At 38.2% G+C, this 26537-nt stretch overlaps 1 protein-coding gene across 2 annotated transcripts in view; it reads left to right on the top strand.

The window, feature by feature from the left end:
* The window catches only part of EXT2 (exostosin glycosyltransferase 2), a 73412-nt gene that overhangs the window by 44016 nt on the left and 2859 nt on the right, over positions 1 to 26537 (top strand). For both annotated transcript variants that reach the window (XM_039552507.1, XM_010409010.4), the window contains exons 10-13: positions 11518 to 11684; positions 18609 to 18752; positions 19255 to 19383; positions 20565 to 20647. In XM_039552507.1, the coding sequence (XP_039408441.1) occupies positions 11518 to 11684; positions 18609 to 18752; positions 19255 to 19383; positions 20565 to 20647 (523 nt within the window). The remainder of the gene's footprint in view (positions 1 to 11517; positions 11685 to 18608; positions 18753 to 19254; positions 19384 to 20564; positions 20648 to 26537) is intronic.

Genomic DNA, 26537 nt, shown 5'->3' with positions numbered 1-26537 from the left:
AGCTAGGCTTGGCCTTTGGTAATCCTCTCCAGTGCTAGACAGACTCTCCAACACTGCTCATTTTATTTCCATGCTTACTGTCCCTAGGGTGACCTTCTTCAAGTTCTGAACACCACTACTAAAATCCTGAGCATTGTGCTACGCAATTAAAGCCTCCTCTTCTCATTCTGGATTAAATACTATAGCTACAGTAGCTGTATATGAGCCTGGTTCCCACGTGCTGTACATATGGATCTGTCATTCTCATCTGAAAATGTGGTGATTTTGTGGGACAGGAAATGTTGCCTTCTAGGAATACGTGTTCAAAAAAAATGCTGTATTGTGGAGTCTTCTTCAAAGTGTGTTGTTAGGACTCCTCACTTTATAATTGTCTTTCCAGAGGCTTCAACTGCTGCTGTGTTCTACTCTTCAAGGTTAGTTATTCTGCACAGCAGCAAGATGCAGCATAGAAATTAATCCCTGACCACTTGTCTCAATTTACCGTCTCCTAAGAACTTCTCAGAGCCAAGCTATTGCTACCATTCACTTTGCTCATTTGCCATTTTGGCAACTTGCTCCAGTTTAAAGCAGAGTAGCTTTATTGTTTGCTTTAAACAGTGTTCTTTATTACTTCTTGGCTAAATACCTCAAGTTTAGTAATTTTTCACATGTTTTGTAACCCTTTAGAGTAAAAATTGTCGTGTATAAATTGGTAACAGCTGGAATTTTTGCAGTAAGCAGTTCTTTTCTAAAAGCAAAAAGGCTTAGTGATAGATACAGTTATGTGATCACTCAGTGTGGGTGGATTTAACCCAAATTAATTGCTTCCACATTTCCTTCAAGTGTGTCTGAGATACAGGAGAGTTGAAGCAAATAGATCATTACAATGACCTTTTCTTTTCAATCATTGTATTAATCTTGAAAATCAAAGTGTGTTTAATTTTCTTCTGCCTCTACTACCACTAAGTCATAAACCAGTTCAGAAAAAACCAATAACCTGTAGAGCTTAAAACTGTGGACTTGAGAGCACGGTTGAAAGCGTAAGCAGTTTTGTCCTTGCATTAGCTTAAGCATTGCATTGGAGCGAATAACTATTTGTTTTCAGTGTCCCTTGTCCCTTTATTGCTGTTACAGCCATTGTAATCTCTTGGCCTATGGCTAGAGAGAGGTCAGTTTGATTAAATTGACTTGTTTTATTCCAGATCCATGCAGGGCATTCCACTTGGCTCTTCAGCCAGCCTCTCGTTCAGTCTGTCTATTAGTGATCCTAATCCTCGGACTTCAAAGCTTCTGCTGTTTATAGCCTGTTAAAGCCAGGAAGTTTCTGATGGATTAGAACAAGGAATGAGTTTGAAGTTTGTAATGTGCACCACTGTCACTGATAAAGTCTAGTTTATTACCCTACAGTAGTATCTGCACTTTTATGGCTATTCATTTTTAATTGGTTGTAGTAAAGCAGAGGTGCTTAACCTTCTAGAGCATCAAGTGCTGTATTTCTTGGTCCTTTCCACATAAGGGGCATGTTTTGGTACAGAAGCAGATCTCGGCTTTTGTCATTGCAACCCCTCATGTGTTTGTTTTGTTTTGCATATATAAGTGGGAGGGTTGGGTGAAGAACATCCAAGTTGCCTTCCTTAGTGAGTGAATATCTGCGCTAAACTGAGAATTAGGTTTAGGTTTCCTGGGATGCAGCTGGCAAAGTGCCACACAAGTGGCATGTGGCCTTTTCTTTCTTTCCTCTGTCAACACCAGAAAATTATTATAAGCGAAAATATCGTTGTTATCAAAGCAATATACTATGCACTTGCAATACTGCCTTTATGTAATAATTCTCACAACTTAGGAGGGAAACCTAATAAAAATTAAATGCTCTAAAAATTGTACAAAATTTAAGATCATGGAATCACAGGTGGTCACTGCCAGCAGTACTGCTGAGCATCCCAGCTAAGAGGCTGTGCTGATCTCAGCTGCTGTGCAGTGGTAACAAGTGTGGGGATTCTGCAAGGTGTATGGAAACAAAATCCTTTCAAACTTAGGCCTCTCAGGGCAGATGCAGCTCTGATGTGACAGAATTTTTTTGTTATTCTGGCTGATAAAAAGGGTAAGCAGGTAAGAGGGCAATGGATTAATTAGACACTTGACTGGAAAGCTTTCAGCCAAATAGCACGTTAAAATATAAAATTGGAGAACTACATGTATGTGGGCTAGATATCAGTAGTAATTTTAAGATTGTTTTTTCCTTAGTCTTAAGAGTTTGCAAGGATCATTTTTTAAATTTAATGTTTGAGAACTATCTGTGGAAGTCTGAACTCATGGTTCTGTGTTTTCTTTAGAATCAGTGAAAAGAAACAAGACAAATCTATGAGAAACACAGATGTCTTGTGCAAAGACAACAAAGTTTGAAGTTTACACAGTGTTTTTGATGGTAAAAATATTAAATCTTCTATATGAAATAGCAGAAAATATCACATACAATGATGATTCTAATCTGGAGCCTTAAAACATTATCGAATCAGCTTGTTATCTTAAGTACTCACTGGATTTAGGGGATGTGATCTCTGCTCTGTGTCTTTGGCTGAGTTTTGCATATTTTCTCTGCCATGCATTGTATGCAAGAAGCCCATCAAAGCAGCAGTAATGTCAGTAGGCCCATGATTGTGTGTATAATACTAATCAAAATATTAAAAGCTTTGAAATACTGCAGGAAAAAAAACCCAACCTTTTTCCTCACTCGCTCTGCATCAATTAAAATAAATGTTGTGGTCCAAGTGCCTGGTGCTGGGAATATTTGTGTAGAAGTCATGATTTTCTCCATCAGCCAAATATTTTTTTTTTCCTTTCATTTGTGTTTTTCTAAATTGCTAGTTCTAAAATTCAAGAAAATAGTCTGCGTTAGAAATTTCCACCAACATTTGTTTCAAGTAAGTGAAGAAATCGCTTTGTCTACCACATAAATCGTATTACAATGTATAAATTCATTACTGCTCATATGCAACAAGCTACAAATCATGTGTGGTATTGATTCCTTTTTAGGTTCAGTTTTGTAAAAATGAAAAGTATATTTTAAAGAATGTGTATTTTCTGTTTCGTTGTGGATCCTGGAGCTAAGCTGCTGCTGAACTTCTTATGGTATTATTGAAATAATGATCTTTGTATTTCTATTTGATGCTGTTAATGGACAACATTGATACAAACTGTTGGGGATAAAGAAAGTAAGTATCCTTTGGACTGCTGTATCTTAAGGAAGTGTTATCTTTAAAAAAATTAATAAAAACATCTTCAGTGACAGGTTTGGTTTTTTTGCATACTGTGCCTTTGGTAGTCAGCACTGGTAGGAATGTTCTTTTAACCTCTCTTGAAGTTTTGAATTAATTTGGCTTCTTGATGATGGACTTAATGCAATTCTCCTTGATTAGCTAGAGAACTAATTCATGGTGATTTTAGTCTTCCATAAGTAATTTAAAAAACATTTTGCAGTATTTTTTCCTAGGGAAGTCTAGAAAGTTGGTCTACCAAACCCATCTTAAAAAAACTGGGCCCTAAATCGCGTCCTAGAAACAAATATTCTATTTTGTTATTACAAGAGGAATTCTGTGCTTTTCTGTAGAACAATATAAACACTCTAATGTGGGTAGAAAGCACCTGTTTTGAACTCTGAACAGCCATAATGGAAGGAATTCTGATAATAAGTAGAAGTAACGTGCTTGATGTTGTTGTTTCTGACAGTGTTTTGAAACTTCAGACTCAGCCAAATTCTGCCATTCAGTATTAGAGACTGAAAAAGTATTAATTAGGTTTCATCAACAATGTTCAGTTAGTTGCATTCATTGCCTACTATAGACCAACTAGAATAAGCATCAGATGAGAGCTTGTACAAAACTTCAGGTATGAGAATTGAGTGTGTTGTATGGGATTCTGTGCAACTGCAGGTACAAACAGCATGTTTCGAGATGTTTTCTGCCAGTTTTTTTATTGGTCTTTGTCTACGTTGCACAACTTCTGGAAAGGTTTTTCCTTTTTGTATTTCCAAATGGGCTCCATAGAAGTTTTGGGAAGTCAGAGCATAATGTGAATTAATATTCTGGACCCAGGTTAACACTAGTTATGAGATATTCTTAGCTGTTGTTACTGAGGCAGTAAAGCAGAAAAAGAATGTTTGTACAAATGTCTTTGTATGAGTCATCAAAATGCCATGATTTTAGCCAATAAGTGGGTCTTTTTTTTATTTGTCATACTAGTTTTAATACTGGCAAGCATTCAGTTCTTGCCATCAGGAGTGTATGCTGCATTGCCAGCTCCTCATTATCCTTACCTGCTGCCCTGCTGCTTCCAATTGCAAATGCAACAAACCATCTGCATTCAAGTATCACTTGCTATTTTTTGAACTTGGTACTGCTTAGAAGTGCTGTCCTGAGAATATTGGTTAGCTCTGTACAGCAGCTGTACTGATTCTCATTTTCCCTAGGGTGAGTGTTGAAACTGGGAATGGATGATTAATATGTAGAGCAAGTAATTTCCTTTGTAAATACATTTCTGTCTTCTGACAAGATTGACAATAATGTGTGTGCTGCAAAAGGACTTCTTCAGATGTTATAACCTTCCAGTTTCTTAGAAGCAAGGATACAGAGAATGGTGCTATTTAACAACACGTTGGTGTGTCCTGGTTGTGGCTGGGACAGGGTTAATTTTTGTGGTCTGTACCAGCTCACTATTCTGTACTACCTCACATCTTTGTGAGAGGAAGGGAGTCTCTTCCAAGGAGAAGGGGTTCCTTCTGGGTGAGAAAACTTGGTGGAAGGAGCTGTCTGGTATTGGCTGTTGTAGGGTTTTTTTCCATGTGAATAGTTTCTTTTCTTGTACTCTGTTGTTGGTACTGTTGCCACTACTGTTCATTTTCTTATCTCATTGCTGTTTCCAGTGAGCTGTTTTTACCTCAACCTGTGATCTTCACCTTTTGTGCCTCCAGTTCTCCACATCTCCATCCTCCTGCAGCAAGAAGGGGGAGGGGAAGGAGCAAGAGAGGAGTGTGGTTTGGAGAGTCTTGGTGGGGGCACTGAACTGGGGAGTACCATTCCCAAACCATGACACAGTGCCATTTCTCTTTGAAAAGAAATATTCCATGGAAATATTGCGCTCCATTATTTTTAATGACCCCCCTTTTATGTATGATGTAACAGTTCATTCAGTACTAAAAAACAGGGCTGGATTTCAGACTCAGAAATAATTTTTATATATAAACAATGTGCAAGCTTACATTAGTTGCATTTTCATTGCAAACATCTGATCACAAGCCTAGGGAGGTGTGGAAAGTGAGAGTTGTTTTTTGTGTGAGAGGGTATTCCTTTAGGTTATAATGAAATTGCCTCTTTCTCACGACTGTTCTCCCTTCTCTTATTTACATGTCTCATGTGATTCACTGGCAGTTGTAGCTGAGAAACGCATAATTAGAGGATGGGATATTTTGCTGCTCTTTTATATGTGAGTGTTTTAACTGGGAGTGTAACTGTGGCACTTTTTTATCCATCTTGAAATCATGCTTGAAAAATTTGCTCTGAGATGTGGACTTGCAGGACTTAATGGTGGAATTGGGGGGTGGCCAGAAACACAGCCATGTATGTGGTTGTTAGGGTCTGCAAGCCCATTAGAAGAGAGAGCTGCGTTTGGCAAAGGTGGGAAACTACTGATTTTGTTTAGAGACCACACACTGTTTTCTATGGGCATCTCAAGCAATCAGTGCATCAGTAGTTCTAAATAGCACATAGTGCCAATCGTGACCTGAGTCATTACCAGAGAGCAAGTATAAGTATTATTCACTCTTCTCTCATGGTTATTTCAGTATGACACACAACAGGAGGTGCCTGTCATTCTCTTATAAATTCATAAATACATAGACTTGTATTCACTCCAGAGAGCTTTATTTCCATAATTGGCTTCTATTTTCTGCTGCATCACAGAGTCCTCACTGATTTTTAAAAAAGTAAGAGTGGTCCCCAGTCCAAACATGCGTTTTTACTTTTGGATGCCTGAAGGATCTCGTGCCATGATGTAAGATTCTTGAGCTTTTTTTGTGTTTGTCATACTCTGTTAAAGGATGCAGTGCTGTCTTATGGTAAGAATAAAGGCTGTGCTTTAATCTTGATTATAAAAAAGTTTAGTAAATGGAGAATTTCCTCCATATACATTTTGCTAGCGCTGGGGTTTCTCAGAACTTTCCAAGCAGTATCTGAAAATTCAAAGTCGGATATTACAGAAGTGACACACCCTAATTCTGATTGCTCTTTAAATACAAATATTTTTCTTTTATGGTCCTTTAAAATAAATACAGTCAGTTCTAACCTTCCTGATGGATTCTGAAACTTTGACTTCTGAAGTGACTGTTGTCTTTTTTATATATATATATTTTTTTTTATTTTTTTTTTTTCTTTTGGAGTTCCTGTGGCAGAGCTAATTTGTAATACTTGGATCTCTCAGTAGAGCCTGCTGTCCTTTATGACAGTTAATTTTGCTCAGGCTGCCAAAGTTATTACCCAGGTGTCATTGTGTCATAACATCTCCCACGTGCTTCCATCTCTGTCGGGGCAGCAACCTCCAGTATCAAGTCAGCCTCTCGGCAGCAAGTAGCCTTGTGCATTTTGCATGCTGCAGAGTAACTGGTGCCCTAATCTCTTATTCGAAGTTTCTCCAAAATGCTTATATTTTCTTTTCATTAATCTAAGGCTAAATTCAGAAACTTTATATTATGTTTCTCAAAGCACAAGTATTTGACAGTAACATACCCGTTGTTGAGAACTGGTCATTTTGAGAGACCTTAGTAAATCATGTGGATTTAAAAGGATTTGCTGACATCTGAGATGCGTGCTGATCATAATTAGATTACATCTTCATTTTTCATACCCTTTTCATTACTTTTTCTTCTGTAACCATTCTTTATGCAAGTGGCATGTCTGTTAGTAAGCTATCAAATAGTTGATTTTTCAGAAGAGCTGAAAGTTTAATGCTTATATGCGTGCTTGTTTTTCTGAATTACTATTTTTTGATCCAAATGAATTTTCAGTTTCAATTTTTGTTTCAGTGTATTCCTGCACTTCGTTGCAATTTAGTTGTCATTTTTTTAACATATAGTAGACATGAAAAGAAGAAAAGGCTGAATAAAAGAATACTTAACTTGTATCAAATGTAAACTTTGATGCTACATACAAATACAAATTTACATATGCTTGCATACCTATGGCAATTCTGGTTGCTACTGAAACACTTAGAACAGTATTTTTGGGATCTAGCAGGCTGTTCAAAATTATTTTATACCAATCCTGGGGTTGCATTTGGATAATTATAGGCAATTACCCAAAGGTCTTTAAGTAGCTTGCAAACATTACACAGTCTATAGTCTTTATGAGGCAATGATATGTGTGTTTGTGAGGTACCTGTAACTGTTTTATAAATGGGTACTTGCACATTGCATGGTAAACTAGAAAGAAAGCAGTGAGTGGAATCAAGAGTATTAATTTGCAATAAACAGTTCCAGTCATTCAGTGCTACTGCCTCCTGAGGTTACATTTTGGAATTTCAGTGGTGTCCTACTGGAATCATCATTTCAGATTATGATTCATGCAAGGCTTTCAAAGACCTTACAGTGCTGAGAATAAAATGAGCTCCTAACACTATAATTGGAATCAATGCTCTTGAACATTTCTGTAGTGGCCCCAAGGAACTTGCTGGATCTCCCCAGCTGGTGGCTGACCGTGGCTTCCATTGGAGTCCATCAGTAATGGGATTGAATCCTTCCAGCTGGCTACTGGTCCGTATCACAAGCCACTCAAGGGTGTTAGGGCTAATGCCTTATGCCTTCTAATAGAAGGATAAGAGGTGAGTAAAACAGGACAAGAATGTGCATACATGTCATGTAAAGACCGTGGTCTACAAGACCACACAGATAAAGGTAGATTTTACAGACACATTTTCAACCTTACATGAAAAACCTCGAGGTAGGAAACTGAATACAAATTTTGCCAGTAAATATCACTCTGTATTTCTTCTTTTTTCTTTTTTTTTTTTTTTGGCCACCCATGCATGCCAGTCCTCCTTTCTAAAATACAGTTCCAAGAAAAACTGACTTTTGAAGACTTAGTGTGGTTTGGAAATATCGCTTTGTTTTCCTGACTGAAGTAGTGTTTGGACTCTGATGTCTTTTAGCAGTGTGCAGATTTGTGAGGTTTTTGAGTGTTGTGTGAGCTGTTAAATCTGAGAGGCCCAGTGGCAATGAGGATGTGGGCACTCTTTCCTGAGAGCAAATTTTACTTGTACATGTGGGAATGAAGCAGCCTCTCTTCTTCTCTGGTACTGTCTTCCTAGTGCAACAGACTGACAGTGGAGAGAGGGCAAAACTGTCTTGGAGGCAGACCTGATTCTGGGTTATAATGGAATTGGAAATGTGTACACATAATTGTGTCCAATTATTTTTGGTGTTGTCTGTCAGCCAGCATTCTTCAGATCCTTCTGCTGAGAACAATTCCAGAATTTGATCTTATGTTGCTGTTTAAAACCTTGAACCATTTTCTCAGGTTAAGACTTCTCTTATTTTGGTCCTTACATGGCTTTTTTCATTGACACCTATTTTAACTTCCACTTTTCATTCTCAAAACACGGAAACGAGGATCTTACTTCCTTATGCTCTTTTCTGAATTTCTGTATTTGCTCCCCATGTCCTAGTAGTTTATATTCAAGCTTCATATTCTTATCCTGGTGCCAATCAACAATCTCACTGCTCACAGAGTTTGAGGCAGAAGGTGCAGTAAGACCATCTGGGTTGACCTGTAAGTCATCACTCACCACACTGCCTTTCTTTTCAGTCCAGTGGCTTCTAACTTGACTGCATCTTCTATAATACTACCCAGTCTTGTTGAAAGACAAGATGTACAGAACCAACTGCTGTCCTTTTTGACTTCTGCCAGAGGTTAACCACTGTTACTATTAAAAATGTCTGCCTTATTTATACTTTGAATTTGCCTGGCTTTAGATTCCAGTCATTGTTTTTTGTTATGTCTTTCTCCAGTTTGTTGAAGATACATGGCATTTTTCTTCTTGTGTAGGTGCTTGTACATGTTAATCAAATCCACTTTTTGTTCCTTCTTTTAGTAAACTAAACAGATTGATCTCCACGTTTTACCAAAAGACATTTTCTCCTGACCTCAAATAACTCATGTGGTTCTTTCTGCACCATTTTCAGTGTTTTAACATGGTTTGAAACATAAGAACACCAGAATGAAACAGTATTTTAGCATCTGTCTGTGTCTGCGTACAGGTAAAATTGCCCTACCCTCTGTCCCCATTTCTTACTACATACCCATCTATATATACAAAAATTACATTAATTCATTTTGCCCCAGCAGCATGCTGAGAACTAATGTCCACTCTGTCCCTTTAAACCTTTTCGAAGGCTGCTTTCAGGGAAAAAGTTGCCTTGGTCCTAGTGTTTAACTGTGTCAAGTTGTGCCAGTGTGTTTTTTGTTCAAATGTACCTAGTTTACTCAGCAGTCCAGTCATATGGACTTTAGTAAGCTCTGTATGACTTTATTCTCTTCACTATTTTTCATGTCTCAAGGCTTTGTGTCACTTGCACATTGCACTGGAAATTTATATGTATTTCAAACATGAAAATTGCAGTGACTTTAGGCCCAGTATCAGTTCCTATAGACTCCACTTACCGCAGAATCAGAGAATGGCTAAGCTTGGAAGGGACTTCTGGAGATCAGCTGTCCAACCCTCTCTCTCAAGCAGGATCATCTCAAGCAGGTTGCACAGAACCATATTCAGATGACTTGCAAGTATCTTCAAGAGTGGAGATGTCACTACCTCACTGGGCAACTTGTGTTAGTGGTCAGTCACACTCTGAAAAGGTCTCTCCTGAAGTTCAGAGGGAACCTCCAGTGTTTCAGTTTGTGCCCATTGCCTCTGGTTCTGTCGCTGGCCCCCAGTGAAAGGAGCCTAGTTCTATCTTCTTTGCACCTTCCCTTCAGCTATTTGTACATATTGATGAGATTTTCCTTGAGTCTTCTCTTCTCTAGGCTAAACAGGCACAGCATTCTCAGCCTTAGTAAGGGAAATGCTCCAGTACTGTCATCACCTCCACGGTTCTTTGCTGAGCTCTCTCCAGTTTGCCCATGTCTCTCTTACACTAAGAAGTCCAGAACTGGACACAGTACTCCAGCTGTGGCCCCAATATTCTTTAGTGGAGGGAAAGAATGACCTCTTTTAAGGTGTGTCCTTACACACATTTGCATTTGTCACAGAGAACAACTCAGAAATTCTTTGAGCAGTCCTTTTGTATTTGACTTAATGTGTTTTTGCTTATTTTTCTTACCATTGTCACCCCCTCCATTTCACTAGTGTAAGAAGCTCAAGTGGTCATCTATTCACAAGGTCCATAGACTCATCTTACAATGCTCTCTTTTCTCTCAAATTTTCATTAAAATATATGTTTATGTGAAAGCCAGCAGAAACCAACATATGGCATTTGTACTTGTTTAGCTATTTGTTTAGCTTTTAATTAAAATACTTTTTGATGAATAGTTGCTTTTGGGATGCATCATACTGTAATAATGACTACTGTTAAGCTTTGTGCTAGAAACTGTACATGGTTATATGCATTTGGAATTAATGTATAATATTTAGCCCTTCCATTTTCTTTAGCTTGGTGATCTATACTTAAACCTACTGTTATTCTTTTGTACTAATAGAATAGGGTTGTGAAAATTTTTGAATATGTGCAGAAACTGTTAACATGATACTTCAGGTGCTACATGTTAAACACATAGAAAAAAAGGAAATTAATCCCATTGTAGAGTGAATTGGATCCAGTTTTTTATCTACGGGGGGGTTTTGTCGCTATTTAGATCCTCATTTGACTTATGAATTTTAATGTTTGTGTACTCTAGTGCTCTCTTCTATTTGTAAGAGTGCTGTAGAGTGCAAGTTAGAATCCATTTGTATTTATCTAGATTTAAATTATCACTGTGACTTAGGACTTTGAAGATGAAAGAAATTGCTGAGACACAGAATCTACTCCTTAACAGTAGTCAATAGTGCTAAACATTTAATTGATATAATAAAATTTATTTTTCTCAGCCCTCGATAGAACTAATATTGTCAAATTCTTTATGACCCTAGACTTGCAGTCAGTGATTGTATACTGCTTCTTCAAATTACTTCAGTTGCAGTTGAGTGAAGTATCTTTTCATGCTGTGTGTCCTGAACCAATACATATTATCCCCACTCTTGCTCTGTGAGTGTTATAAGTTGCTGTTTTGGGCAAGCTATCCCCTGTGTAGCTGTCCATGAAGCTCCTTGTAGAGAGCTGCAGAGGGAAATGTAGCTGAACTTCTGGCTCTTGCCTTTACATGCTCTTGTGTTTGCCACTGATTTGCCATTAAGAAGCGTTTCTTTAGATGCAAAGAAGAAAAGAGCAGCTGAGAGGGATATGCAGACTCAGAAGTAAAGTATAATATTGAATTCTATTTCTTTTAATTTTTCTCTCTCTAGATTCCCTCTGGCCAAAGATTCGTGTTCCCCTGAAAGTTGTTAGGACTGCAGAAAATAAACTTAGCAACCGCTTCTTCCCTTATGATGAGATTGAAACAGAAGCAGTGTTGGCTATTGATGATGATATCATTATGCTGACTTCAGATGAACTCCAGTTTGGCTATGAGGTAAGAGAATTGGTTTTTTCCCCATCTCTTAGGCTGTCCAGTTCAACATTGTATATGTATATAAAGTGGAGGAACCACTGCCCAGTCTGTTGATTCAGATTGTTACATCTCTCTTTACCGTAGCAGTTCAATGCTGACTGAAATAGTTTTACAGATAGTCATTTACTGAAAATCCTGCCAGCTAAGAAGTTCTCGGTAACTGGCATAGGAGTGCCAAGAGACTCCAGAAAATGTATGTAATTAGTGTAGTGGAAGCAGTCTGAAGACTGAACTGCATTCTTCTTAACAGCTTCAGTTTTCAGATAAATCAGAAGTGCTAGCCAAATGAACGTGTCTTGATAGACAAGACAAGTTTCAGAGATTAAGTGGTGGGAACAGAGGAGGCCTCTTGAGGACATGCCAAAATAAGGTGGAGTGCAATGAAAAGAAGAACTGAAGAATTTCAAGGAGGGGACACATGGATCATGTGCTTGAAATGGCAAAACAGCTGCTGTTGTAATGAGGGTATGGGCAAAAAGAAAGTTTGTCCAAATCAGTTACCCATGGCGGTACAAAGAGGTGACAGTCTTCATAGGTACTTGAATTGTTTGTTAAAAGTACACTTACAGCAACACTGTTGTCTTCCTTCCAAAACTCTGTTTCGAATTAGGTAATTTTTGTCTTCCATTTGTATTTGAGTGTATGGCACAGTCCATGATCGAACATTACTGTTATATGTGTGTATTTAAGACAAAAATGCTGTATTTGTAAATAAATCAGAAACATTAGAAATGTAATACCATATTTTAAAAAAGCTTTGAATTATTTAGTCACACCTGTACATGCATTATCAACAGCAAAAAACCACTGGGCTTTGTATGTGAGAGCTAGAACATGAAACTGTTACCTAAGTTGAATGAAATTATGAAAACTGCTTCTCTAAGGTGGAGAAAGCGAATGAATTGTGGTAGTTGTCCAATTTTTAGCAATCTTAAGTGCAGTTAATACAGGATGATATTTTTAAAAAATATGTTGGACGTATTTCTTTAACATATGTACATGTGTAGTAAAAAATTGCTCTTTCTCCCTCTCGAGTCAAAGAGACTGTTAGCAAGTAACAAGCTTTTGGACTCCAGAAATGTCATGTGATGATGTAGGTATGCTGAAGTAATAACAAAGATGTTAAGTAGTGGAGACAGAGGTTTAATCTATCATGTGTGTCTCCAGAAAGGAAATACTTCCCTTGCCAGGTTAAGAGTAGTGGGTTAATACATGAAGTGTAAAAGATGGAATGAAGAGAAGACAACTGAAGGAAGGGGGTTTGGCTACATAGACCTTCTCTATACTTAATGTTGTCTACACTGAATGTTTTAAGCATTGTACTGCAACAGCAGAGCAATCCAGTGCTGGCAGTTCTGCAAGCTGACTTACTTTTGCCTGTGTTGGTGCTTATAACTACTAGTTTTGAGGGTGATTTGATGGAATGAAAGATAGCAGATCCATAATGTATGTGCATGCTGCATAAATCCTTGCTCCATTTGCAGTTTGATTTCCATTTTCATAAAGCTGTCTCAAAGTGACTAAGAGTAAGGAGTGACTTACCAAAGTCACCTAAGTGACTGTGTAAGTGGTTCCAAATGAATTGCTGCTACTGGCAGAGCAGGCTTGAAGGGCTTTGAAGCAGAGATTCTAACTGCAGCTGAGTTCCAGCTGTGTCAGCCAGAAGTTGTGAGAAGCAGAACCTTGGTTTTTGTGTATCTGAGCTGTTAATTTGAACACCCTCAATGGACAATATCTTTAACATCACATATATTGAGTCTGGTCACTCACACTGAAAGGGGTTATCCTCATGAAAAACAAAAATACAGCGAAAAAAATTTGATGTGAATTCCGCTGTAGTCGGTGCAATTAGGGGATAATTGGGACTTGCAGCTGTTCATCCCCTAGGATAAAGTCCAACAGGTCTAGGAGTTTGACTGTGCTGGCTCATTTATTGGCCATGTGCCTTGGTTGCAGGAACTATCTGAATAATAGTCCTGATATTCTGTGCGTGAATGTAACTGTTTGGACATAAGATTGTTTAGTTTGGCAGACTGGAAACTATTTATTTTGCAGTTTGTTGCATTTTATTATAAATCCTATTTTGATTCTGGGAATTCAGCTTACTGAACAGTAACATTGATGGAAAATTAAAGTGCCATATTGAGAAGATAGTTGAGACAAACATATGAGAAATTTGAATTCTTATATTTTGAGTTTGGCTTCCCCCACCTCTGCCCCTGCTCCAGTAAATTAAATGAATAGAAATGTCTTTGAATACAGAAGCAGAGCAAATTATTCTAGAAATACACAATTTTCCTCGTATAGGGGGTGGGTGATGTAATTCCTACTCTCTGGCACAGAAATCAGGGGCTGAAGATTGATCTTTCCTGTCCTTGAGTGTCTGTGACTTGCTTGACAGGCCTGAGCTGGCTCCCAGATGTTTAAATTGTCCTCAGTCTGTGATAATTTATTTATCTGTTTATGTGTTGTACCAGAAAAGTATCTCTCAAACTCTTGACTCATTTGCAGGGGAATCCAGAGGGAACAGTAGCAGCATATAATGTTACCAGAAAGTTTTCTTTTAAAAGTAGGTCTGCTTCTGCTTTGGTCGTATGAAGGGCTGGAAACGTGACATTCAGTAATTTTCTTTTCTCTTCTGACATCCTTGAAACTCTACATTTAAACATGTGGCAAAACCCCCTCTGTCACAGACTTGTCTGAATGTATAGAGCAAGCCTAAAAAAAAACCCCAGAAAACTTTGATCTCTGTACACTTTCAGCCATAAAAAATTATAGTAACACTCAAAGTGTCAGACATTTTTTACTTGTTAAAAGTGAACTATTATGGTATACTGATTTATGACCTTGCATAAATCTATTGGAGCAAGCAGAAAAATAGTCCCTGTGTGCTGCTGTATTAAGGTAGCAGAAGAATACTCATGACATTCTGACTTTGAAAAAAAGATTTCTGTTAAGTTACATGAATTGGGACGCGGTAAAAAAAATGTTATGTCTAGATAATTTTTTTCCCACTTACTGAACTTTGTTGTTCACAGAGAAAGTATCAGAGAGACCCAAGAAATGGAACAAGTATTTAAATTATCATAATCTTAAAAAGTTAAAGCAGAACCATTGGCCACCTCTGAAGTGTTTGGCGTTTGAATACAAGACTGAAGTCAAGCACTGTAGCATTCCCACCTCTGTGTCTCAGCTGGCCTCAAGGCAGATGGCTTAGCATTAAGTAATTTCTTATCACATACTTATGCAGTACTTTGCCCTTACTGAGTCAAAATATTTTTATTAGAGCAATAATAGAAATAGTCTAAATGGGGATTATTGCTCTGAGCCTGTTTTTCGTTCATAGAATGTACGGTTTGGTGCATTGCTAAGTTTGCATTTTTTCTGTTGAAAACTTTCGGCCTTCTCTTAATAGATGATCTTATTCTGTCTCAGAATTGTTTTTCAGTGCTTCATGACTCTGGCATTCTTCAAAAAAAAATCTACTCTCAGTTGAATTGCATACTTTACTAGGCTGAAATTTTCATGAAGTTTGAATGCCTTCTTCAGAGGAATTCTTCCTTGCTCATTTTGCATTCCTTTGTAGGAGCAATACTGTAACTCTAACAAAAGAATTATTCACTGCTGGCCACATTCAAAGCTCTTCTTCAAATTGAAGATATTTTACAAAATACATGTGTGCAAAGCATCATGTGTCTTTTAAAGGACTCTGTGTTTATATTTTGCTTTATTTTTTTAGTAATAGCACAAGACATTCCTTTGAGGACTGCGGGAGAATTAAGAGTGGATGGGGCTCTGGAAAGCAGAAGGAGTACTGATGGGTTGTGTTTCTTTTCATTTGTAGAGGATAGTCAGTGTTTCATTCTTAAAATGTTGTCATGGTAGCTTTGGAAATGCCGACTATTTTTCTGTTCATTAAATTGCTGAAATTGCATGTGACTTAATATAGTCTACTGAATTTAATGCATAAATTATGATGTTTGAGAATGTTTTGTAGAAGGAAATGCTTCTCTGTCCTTCTGGCTACATGAGAATTTGCTGTTCTGATGGCACAGCAAATTGCACAGAATAGTTGAGGCTGTGAGGCAGAAAGAACTCTGGAGAGATGAGACTAGAGGGTGTTTTAGCTATGCTGTGTATGTCACTTGGGAACTTGACTTGGAAACAAAATTACTATCATTTTCTTTTGGTTTTCCTTACAAGGCTTTTAGAAAAACTACTAAGTCAGAACTTCTGTTTGACATTTCATCTGGGAGATGCTTCGTCCAAAAATATTTATCTTCAGGGTTGACTAGCAGAGTCTTTGGAATGACTTGCCTGCAAAGAAGCATACCTCCTCTTCACTTGGCAATATGTTCTTCCTTGGATGTGTCTCTTACCAGTATTAAATCAGGCCATCCTTCTTAGTCTGAGAAAGCTAATAAGATCACTGGCTAAAATGGAATGCATTCCTAACAGACTAATAAATTATAGGCAACCATCAAACAAGAAAATGGACAGTAGTACAAAATAGAGAGTAGTATTAGAATCATTACCACTATTTTTATTCTCAAAGCTTCCTTATAAGCTGTAGCTGTATATATTAATTTTGGCACAAAGCATATTTATGGATCTGGGCAATGAGCTGGATGCAGCCATTGGGAGCCTTTCCAGGAATTACCATTGAATGTGCTAGTGGTGAACATTATGAAAAAGCCAAGCTTTTCCACTGATTTTGAAAGCATTACTTTAAAAAGGAATCTTTGTTCAAAACACCAAAGTTATTTTTCAGATGCATTGAACTGACAATTTTCAGAGGCCAGGAAATTTTTTTACAGGGTGGAGTTGATATTTAGAGTGACGCAAAGAAATCTGTATCAGTCATGTGCATTATAGTTGGCTTTTATTTTATGTCATTTGGACTCTTGAAGATGACACCAAGGGCAAAACTAGAAGGGATATGAATCCAGGGTTCTGTGTTGAGAAGGCACTGCAGTCCCGTGGGAAGCAGTAGCTGACTTTAATCTTTCTTTCAGCTGCTGTTAATATGCATGCCATTTCCTCTACAAGAATTCTTAGCCCAGTACGGTGCAGATCTGTAGTGTTCTGTCAAATGCTTTGTTGAGCCTCAGTAGCTTATGTGGTGGTGCCTTCCAACAGCTGGGAGATAGACATTTTAATATTCAGGTTTAAAACAAAATCATTAGTCTTTTGAGTCCTGGAGAGTGAGGAATAAAATTTTGAGTGTCATACATTTAGTTTTGTGTTCTTTATTAAGGATTTTTACATTGTGTCAAGATAGATATCTCAAGCCCTCACTGGCTTTCCTGCCAAAAGTCTGTATTGTTTTAATTAGCTTATGGCACCGACTTTTAATTGTCCTGTGAATCCTCTTCCTTCAGTTCCAAGTTATCTGCTTTCAAGAACCCTCTGTGTTGGAGTGTTGTCATATCTAAATACTGTCCCAGTGCTTGTGCCCTAGAACTGTCTAGAAAGATTGATTTCTGGATAAAATACAAGTCGAGGAGTCAGAAGATCTGGTTCCCATTCTTGTTTCCTGTATGATTTTTGGCAGGTTTCCTCATCTGGACGATTGAAATAATAACTGCTCTCATCATGGGATTCTGAAGCTGTATTAACTGACAGCAATAAAATGTGTTGAGATGTATAGATGAAAAGGTATATACAGTAATGCAAAATCACAGAAATGTAGATGCAGAAGCAGTAACTTAAAGCTGATTGTTTTATCATATTTACTTTGACAAAATACTTGCATAGAGTCCTTACAGTGCAGGCTTCCCAACTGAAATGCTCTGACATGTAAAACGTGCCCAAAGTGAACTGCTGATGAAGTGATGTTTGCAGGATGGTGGAATTCCAGATAACACTTTCTTTTACTGTACATTCAGCTGTAGGGTTCCCTTGTCTGTTGCACAGACAAAGGAGATTGTGAAGGGATCCTTGGGGATTTTTGAGATCCTTTGTTCTTGTTGTTGATCTTGCATACAAAAATTTTGTTGTGTATGCATCTGTTTGTTTATACACTACCAACCTAAACTGGAAACTCTTGTAACCTAAATGTGTTAGAAAGTCAAGACTTATTCTTCCAACAGACCTAGCAGTTATTTGGATTAAGAGACAAATTTTGAATAATTTCTCTGCAAATAATGCAGACAAACGGCATCTAGCAAACAAATAGCATTCAGACCCCTCTAAATAATTATAATCCTTCCTCTCTTTTTCTCTAATGCAAAAATTGTCCATTATTTAATGTGGCCAGCCGTGTGGAGAACTGGGGTTGCGTTAATGATGCCCTTCTCCGTGTTCTTGTCTACTGTATTTGATCCTGTAGTCAGCTATAAAATAATGTATGGAGTGACAAGGATGGTATCTTGATTGTATCCAGCTGTCTGGAACAAGTCAAGGGCAAAGAGGCCTTCCATGTAGCCAAGCACCCACTAAAGAATACCAGAAATATTAAAATTTAAGCCAGTTCCTGACAAAGGAAGCTGGTTGGTTAGATCCAAAGCCAGCTGTGAAAGTAGTTAGGTTGTAGTCATATCTACTGAAGTTAACATCAAAAGTTTCGTTTTAATCATGCTTGGGTTTAGTTAGGGTTAAGATCTTTTTAAATAGTCATTTGTATTTCTCTATAACAATTATTTTAGTATTCCATTAATGGCCTTTTGCTCTGGGACATGGCTTCTCTGAGTTGTAGGGTCCTTCCACAGCAAGCTTGTGGTTTTTTGTACTTCTTCCTGGCAACTTTTTATTCCAGGAATTTGGACTTAGGAGAATTTAAGTGATCTTTGCCCCACTGAAACTCTACCCTCCCAAAGCAGATGTGTTGCATTTGCTTTCTGTGCAAGCCTGGTTAACAGCATGTCACATTTTTTTTCTCTTCAGGTCTGGCGTGAGTTCCCTGACAGGTTGGTTGGATATCCAGGCCGCCTGCATCTTTGGGACCATGAGATGAACAAATGGAAATACGAATCAGAATGGACCAATGAAGTCTCAATGGTGCTCACTGGGGCAGCCTTTTATCACAAGGTAATATACAACTTGTATTAATGTACAATGTGTACATTAAAAAATATCTATATGTGTTTCTGTCATTGTTCCATCACTTTTTGTGGTGCTATGATTATGCTCTTTAGAACGGAGAACCAATTGCAAACTTTCCCTGGACCTCTTTCAGTTGCTGTGAAAACCAGTGATTTGTCTCTGCCTCTAAAATAAAATCATTACTTACCTGTATGATCTTACAAAACTCTTGCTAGTTTGCATGACCTGAAAGTACGTAGCAAATTTTGCAGTGAATGTAGCTTTGTAGCTAGCAGGTTCAGAAAAGAAAACCAATTTAAACGAAATTTGTGTGCTGGTCAGGAAAGGAATAATTATGCAATTTAGCACCCAAAAATTATTTTCTATCTGCAGTATCATTTAACTGCCTTCAAACAAGAACTGCCGTTCCATAACTGAAATATTTAGTCTTGCAGTTACTGTGTCTGTATTTAAAATTATCTTCTTTCTCTCTCTCTCTTCTCTGCAGTATTTCAACTATCTTTACACCTATAAAATGCCTGGAGACATCAAGAATTGGGTGGATGCGCATATGAATTGTGAAGATATTGCCATGAATTTTCTCGTAGCAAATGTCACTGGCAAATCAGTCATTAAGGTGGGACTTTTCTGCTGTTTATGTTTACATAATTAAAAAACATGAGATACATACTTAAATTTATTCAGTAGGCTTCAATGTATTACTTAATCCTCCTTTTTCTCTCATTTTACCCCAGTATGGTATCTTGTTCTTCTTCCATGGTAGAAAAGCCCCTCTAGTAAAATTTTTATGTTAACTGGGAACAGAGAATTGTTTTTTACCAGCTGTTTCTGGTGGCTATTTTAGCCATGTAGATGAGCTATAAAGAAGATAATTTAAATGACAGCTGTACATATGTGTGTATATGTACATGCCCACATACATATATTTTAACTATTTGAGATCTCTAGAGGAAAGAAATTGCCAACTGTCCACAGCTCACTCTATCATTGCCTGACAACAGCTGATTTATAGGAATGTTAATTGCAAGAACGTTAATTGCAAGATCAGCTTTAAATGAACTTTTTATCCCTGAATTAATTTCCTGACATGTTTCGACACGTTTTCAGGTCTAGACATTCACTCCGTACATTCATTTCAAAGTGTGTCAACTCGGAATGAGATTTAGAGGCCACCAGGCATTACTTCAATTAGCAGGGCCCATTTTCCCATCTGTCCATCATCATTTACTGGGACTGGTGGCTGCATTTCCTGGAAAAGTCTTTAGAAGATAAAGTGTGTGCTTTTGCTGAAGCAGTCTTTTGAGCTGTATGAGGGCACAGCAGAGTAATTTGGCACCTCTGTGCGATTCGGAGAGTCTTGCAGAGTTTGCCAGTCAGCCCTTAACCAAAGAGAGCAAAAGAGCGCCGGTTGGATTAACGTTACGGGGAAGTATGGGAAGCTATATTTCATCGCTGTTATGGCTGCAAGAACAAATGGTGTTTATACAGGGACCTTGGCAGTGAGAAAACAGTCATTAAACAGGAATTAAGGAGCTTGTCATCGCCACTTCTTTTCAGTTACAGAAGGAAAAAACCCTCCAAGCCGTTTTTATTGGGCCCCTGTGAATTTTTGCAGTCAGCTGGGCCAGATGGAGCTGAATGGAGGAACAGAGTGGCTTTTTTTTTGTACACCCCCTCTTTTTGAGACAGCTCAGCTTACACTGCAGGCATGTTCAGAGGTATTGCGCTGCTCTCTGTGCAAGGAGATTGATGTCCCTTCTGTTGATATTTGATAATATCTGGCGTGCCTTTCTGCAGGTGACCCCACGAAAGAAGTTCAAATGTCCTGAATGCACAGCAATTGATGGGTTATCACTGGACCAGACACACATGGTGGAAAGGTGAGTGACCACTCTTTATTTCTCTGATTGCCTTGTTCTGATCCCTAGAATCTTATCCTGTGTCTCATTAAATTAGGATCAAAAATTATAATGTTTCTATAAATTACTAATTTTGAAAGAATGTTACATGGATTTGGATTTGATTAGCATAAGTCATTCCTACAATGGGTGATGTGTCACTGAAAAATAGACTACTACGAAAAAGGACTTTAGAAAGGTATAATTTTTAACAGCTTTGCTGTAAAGCTTATAGGACACATATATGAAGTTCAGGTTCTTCACAGTATGGTCAGTAATACCACAGTTCTGTTTGGCATGGAATATGAACTGTAATAAGCATGATTTTTTTTTTTTAATCAGATAACTGATAGCTTACCAAAGAGTAGAAAGGATATAAATCATTAATAAAAGAATTTGAAGTGATATTTGTACGTTGTCTTTTCTCCAAGGATTGGGAAGCACATAGCTTCCACTAGTGAAGGGCATTTGCTGCACAATTCCATGTTGCGTTTTTTAACAATGGCAGCATTATCATATTTTTCTGAAAATTTAGTTTTGAAATGAAGTATGCATTTGGAAAGGCACTGAATGCTTATAGTGAAATACTGGAAGTTTGTAAGTATGAGATTTCCATTCCCTGCTTTACAGTAAAAGGGCTTTCTAGCCTTGACCAAGACACCAGGCTTCTCTCTGCCTTGCCTTCTGAATGTGTGAAATAAGGGAAAGTTTCTTCACTTTTGCAAAGCTGTTCAATTCCTGTGGTTGAAATGGGCTATCTGACAATAAATGTACACACTAGTTATTCAGTGGAATTTAACTGAGATTTAGGACCGACAGTGGCATCTCACCTTAGGCATCTTGGGCTGTTGCATCTTTCCTGCAAACTTTGGGAGAAATCATTTGCAGCCATGGAACTGATGGGGTAGATAAGCAGGGGGAGGAAATCACCAGAAGAAACAGACAGTTGGACTTGATGATCTTAAAGGTCTCTTCTAACATTGATGATTATATGATTCTAAGAGATGACCAAAAAAAATCTGATCTGCATTTAAAATAGGCCACTTCAGATTTGCATGAAGAGGTATAACATGGTTATCTTACTAGTGATAGAATTTTAACTTTAATTCTAATTTACATAGTGACTAGAATTTTAACAGTGAGCTTTTTTCTGTTCTTCTCTGCAGAACTCAGAAAATTTGAAGTGTTGTATGGGCTTTAATAAGACTGGATTAAAAAAAGGAGTATGCAAGTCAGGAGTAAAACATACCCCATTAAGATGGTAAAAATTACTCTGCAGGAAAATTTGAGAAAAGCGTGGGAAGTCTTGTAGATCTTAAATGTTAGCTGAAAGGGAAGCACAAGAGGTTCCCCCATATCTATTAGTTCTGCACTGGCTTACAGGATGGACTACCCGTAGCCAGTTGAGCTTTCCTATGGTCATAGTAGTAGCACTACCACAACATGTGGGAATTTTGGTTATGAACTAGGTTCTCATTAAGGTAAATGCTATAAAAACAGAAGATGAAAAAGTGCTCTTTGCCTTGAAGTGCATTATGATGCTGGGTAAAGGTCATGTTTCCATGTCTAGAGCAGTTCTTGTATCCTCAGAGTAAAGTGTCATTGACAGTTTATTGAGAACATGTTTAAACAGTTGCCTTGCTTGTCTGTAATTTTGAAAAGTGGAGAATACTGGGTTGTGGGAAGTGTTAGATTGACTGCAAATCCACGTACTTTTATTTGCCCAGCCAAAGAAGTACATGCTGAGATAGAGTCTGAATGCAGGAGAATCTGGAGAGATAGTTTAGGTATATTCAGACTTGATTTTGAAAATCCTTAATATCACACTGATACTGCTTGCTACACCTAATGCCCTCTTGCCCTGTGTTATCATCTGCATTCAATAAAAGGGAGTTATTTGAGAATCTGAAAGGGCTTATTTTTTTGAATCTTCTAAGCTAGATATTAATTATCCTAACCTAGCAGTGAGTAAGGCTCCCCTATCTATCTGTCTGTCTATCTATAAATACATATATAAATACACTATTTTCAGGATCACGAGAGAAGCTGAATGGAAAAAAATGCATGCATCAGGGAATCCTTGTCACTATAAAAGAATAACTTTGTACTGATAACTTTACAGTGTTGGGTATCAAGAACAATGCCTGAGGTGTCAGGCAAAGAGCCATTATCAGCTTTACTTGCAGCTTCCCCAAGTGCCTGACTCCGTGCTTTTTAGCATTCAGAAATAACAAACAGGTAGTCTGAGCTAATTACTTGCCTGGATATCCAGGGATCAACTTACCATTTGGGAAACAGGCAGTTTATCGGGGTTGTCACGTACGTGTACAACATTTCTGGTTCAGAAATAGCAGAGAGATGCCCAGCAACTGCCTGTTGGTTTTGTAAATGGAAAAGGTTTGAGAAGTCAGTTGTGGAGATCTGTCCAGAAGAGATGTGTAACTAACTGGTTTTGTTGAGCATTTTGACTTGTCCAGCAGAGACAAAGGAAGATGGCACAGTTGAACTCTGTCTCCTATTAAGAAATTTTATTCTTTTAGCAATACACTGAATCATGGGGAAGCCACTCTGCTATTCTCGCTGTGTAATTTATTTGAAATAAAAAGAAGACTTCAGTCCCCAGGGTTATCGAACTCCATCATTAGAGCACATAAACTGAAGAAAGCTTTGAAGCGAGAATCCTCTTCTTGCCCTAGGTTAGCCTTTACCTCAGGTCACAGAAGAAACTGTAGGAAGGTCTCAAAATCCCTGTATTTACAGGTGTTTAAGTAGCAACAAGTTTTCTGCCTTTAGCATCTTGGCATCTGGCTCTCAAAAATGGAGAACTCTGTAAAATGCAGTCTAGAGGGCAACTGCCACTACAGTAAATTTAGCAAAGGGCTGAGCTGCTTCTGTGGCAACAATAACAGCAGTGTTTTATTTAGGACATGTAAGTGTTTGTTAGAGTCAAAATAGGAAGCCATTCCCTTAAGAGGAAAACTGACCAAGTCACAGTTAGCCAAAGGTTGCAGGTACATGGTTACCCTGCCAAAAAGTTAGTTGGATTATAACAGTGAGGAACCTGATTAAGAGAGACCTTAACAAGCACCAAGGTCATCTAAAGGCAATGGGGCTCTCAGTTTCTGAGTTCACACAATTTCTTGTTGAGCTGAGCACAACTGCATGTTGTCAGCAAAGCAAGGGGAAAAAAATAGTTCTTGGAAGCAAACATGCCTCTGTTACTTTGAATTTGCGAAACTATTGACACAACCAAGAGAAACACCTTCCCTCCATATTGAGATGACATTACATTCTCTTGGCTACCTACCTTTCAATGTTTAATGTTCTGGATATGCTTTCTGGTTTATATTGTCCAAAAGTGTCAAGGACTTCAGAATTCAAGTGATTTAGTGCTAGAGATGAAATTTTTGGAAGGAAGTGTCTTTCTTTCAAACATATTTTGTGGCTTGTGCATGACATTTCTTTCCTTTAAAAAAGCATGCTTCTGATCTTTGAATTTGATATTTATTTGTGGAGGACTAACTTCTGCTTCCGCCAGAGTGTTTAGAACATACTAATTTTTCCATTTTTCATTTTTGCCATTTCTTTAACAATGAAATTTTTTCTTGGTGGTTAAAGATACTGTACTGGCATCCTTGAATGGACTTGCCACCAAAATAAGTTTGGCTGTAGAAGGATCCCATCTTGGTATTTTCTCATAAGACCTCATTTTTTATTTGGGAGTGTAACCTCTGGAGGGAAGAGGTCAATTTTGTCTGCCCTATCCATTTAGTTTTGTCTTTTGCTCTGAGGGTGCCACTTAGTTCCGGTTGTGACAATGGCTGGTCTGATGTGGACACCTGCCTAGCAGGCAGCAGGCTGAGATAACGAATTCATTTCACACCGGCCACCAAGCAGCTGTTACATTACAATGTCTTTCAGTCATTACTGGCAAAGGCAGGATTTGAACCAGTAGACTGAAAGTGTTCTTGTATTCCAGAAACCAGTGAAGGCCAACAGCTGTGCAAACTTCTGACACGCACATCTCCCAGGGCATCTACCTCCTTGCCTGTGAAGTTTGTGGGTTTCCTGCCATGAGACTTCTCCAATACACATCATGGATTAGTTAACCACATTTCTTACCAGTAACAGAATATTTGGAAGTCTGACTTTATCTGAAAATCAGATGTATTTAAGGTATCTCACGGTGGGCATCTTGTGGAGGAAACAGAAGCTGCTTAATGTTCTGGAGGAAACAGAAACTGCTTAATGTTCTGGAGAAAACACTCAGTTCCTGCTGTCTGCAGGAACTACTGCAGCCTTTCAGTGGCTAAGGTCCAAATCTCTTTCTCTCAATGGTTCCCCTTGTTATTGCAGATATTGAACAGCTACCTGGGTCTTCAGTCCTCACTGATGGCTCCTTTGCTGTTTCAGATGTACTACCCTGGAGCAAATATTACTTGTCACAGGAGTAGAGGCAGTGTCCCACTGTACACAATTTTGTCTTACACTCTGAATTCCTTTTCGTTTGTTTCTGGTTCCTATGATTTGAATCTGAAGATAAGAAGGTGTGAGGTAGGATGAAGTACGAGAGCATGGAAAGGTAGCAGAAAGTGAAGCATCAGCACTTACCTGTATAAATATTTTATTCAAGTATCACTTCATATGAAGTAGTTTTCTGACACTTTTCTCAGGGCAGAAAATGGCCTGAATTATGACCATTATAGCTTGAAACAGCTATGTGGCTGAGGAAATAATTTTGAAAACTGCTCTTGCTGTCCCATCTACTTGAAAAGAGTGTTTGGGGCCGTGTTGAGAAGTCCCCATCACAGAACTGTCACACTCAGTTGGTGTGATTGACCAGGTCCTGATGAGGAAAATTATCCTGGAGCCATAGTGACACCCTAACCCTTCGAAGGGGTCCAGAGAGGGTGCAGTGGTTGGCGAGCGAGAGACCTGCTCTGTGACTGCCTGCAGCACATCAGTCTCTGTAGCTCAGTCAAAGTACACATTTCCTTTTCCATTTTCCTTTTTGAATGGCAAAAGAGATGTCACCGGTTTTCTTGTAGCTCTCTGTGTTATCTGTAAGGAACTGCTATCATGATTCCTGGTATCTGAATTTCTTAAAAGCTGTTTTATACAGCAGGCAGCTAATGTTCTCTGAGCATTGGCTGAGGTGAGATAAGCCAGGTTTTCTCTGCCTTGCTGAAGGGTACAGTGCCCTTCAGTAAAAGAGTTAAAGGAGCAATGTAAGGGTTAAACATCTGTTTGCTTGTTTTTTGAAGAACATGGCTGTTCCTTTCCACATTACTGACACCTGAGATTATTAAAACTGAAAGAGTCATCAGTGGTCCAGTTTTTTTGTGCTAATGTGATACCTTATTGCTCAATATATCTTTCTTTAGACAAGGAAAATAAACTAGTTAGTTTCTTTCATTTTATAGTTTTAATTCAGCTTCACCTTTAAGTTGTAATACAATCAGCTCTGCCTATTCTCTGAGGCATGTTTATTTTTTTTTGGGAAAAGATAGAGCTTCTGAAGAAGCCTGAAAAAAGACAGACTTTTTATTTAGAACTCTGTTTTCACAAAGCCTTGGTTTTTGCAAAACCTTCGTTATAAATGAAATTGACCCAACAGTGGCCCTTTAAGAGACATGTTGGCAGTTAATCTGTTCTGGTTTACAGCATGTACATTGCTTTAAGAATGACTGGAATTCTAGGGGGAGGGAGAAGGGAAGCTTTGACCTCCATGTGCACATGTGCTGCTGCCAGCATCCCCTTGCTCGTCTCTGTGATTAAATGGATAAATCAAAGAACATCAGCTTCTTTTCTGTTCTCTCTGCAGTGAGTTTCTCTTTTTATTTATTAGTAGCCAGCATGGCTGAAATGCTTC

The sequence above is a fragment of the Corvus cornix genome, chromosome 5 (genome assembly GCF_000738735.6).
Source record: "Corvus cornix cornix isolate S_Up_H32 chromosome 5, ASM73873v5, whole genome shotgun sequence".
Lineage (NCBI taxonomy): Eukaryota > Metazoa > Chordata > Aves > Passeriformes > Corvidae > Corvus > Corvus cornix.
The sequence above is the reverse complement of the archived record's forward strand: the minus strand, read 5'-3'. Positions and strand labels throughout refer to the sequence as shown.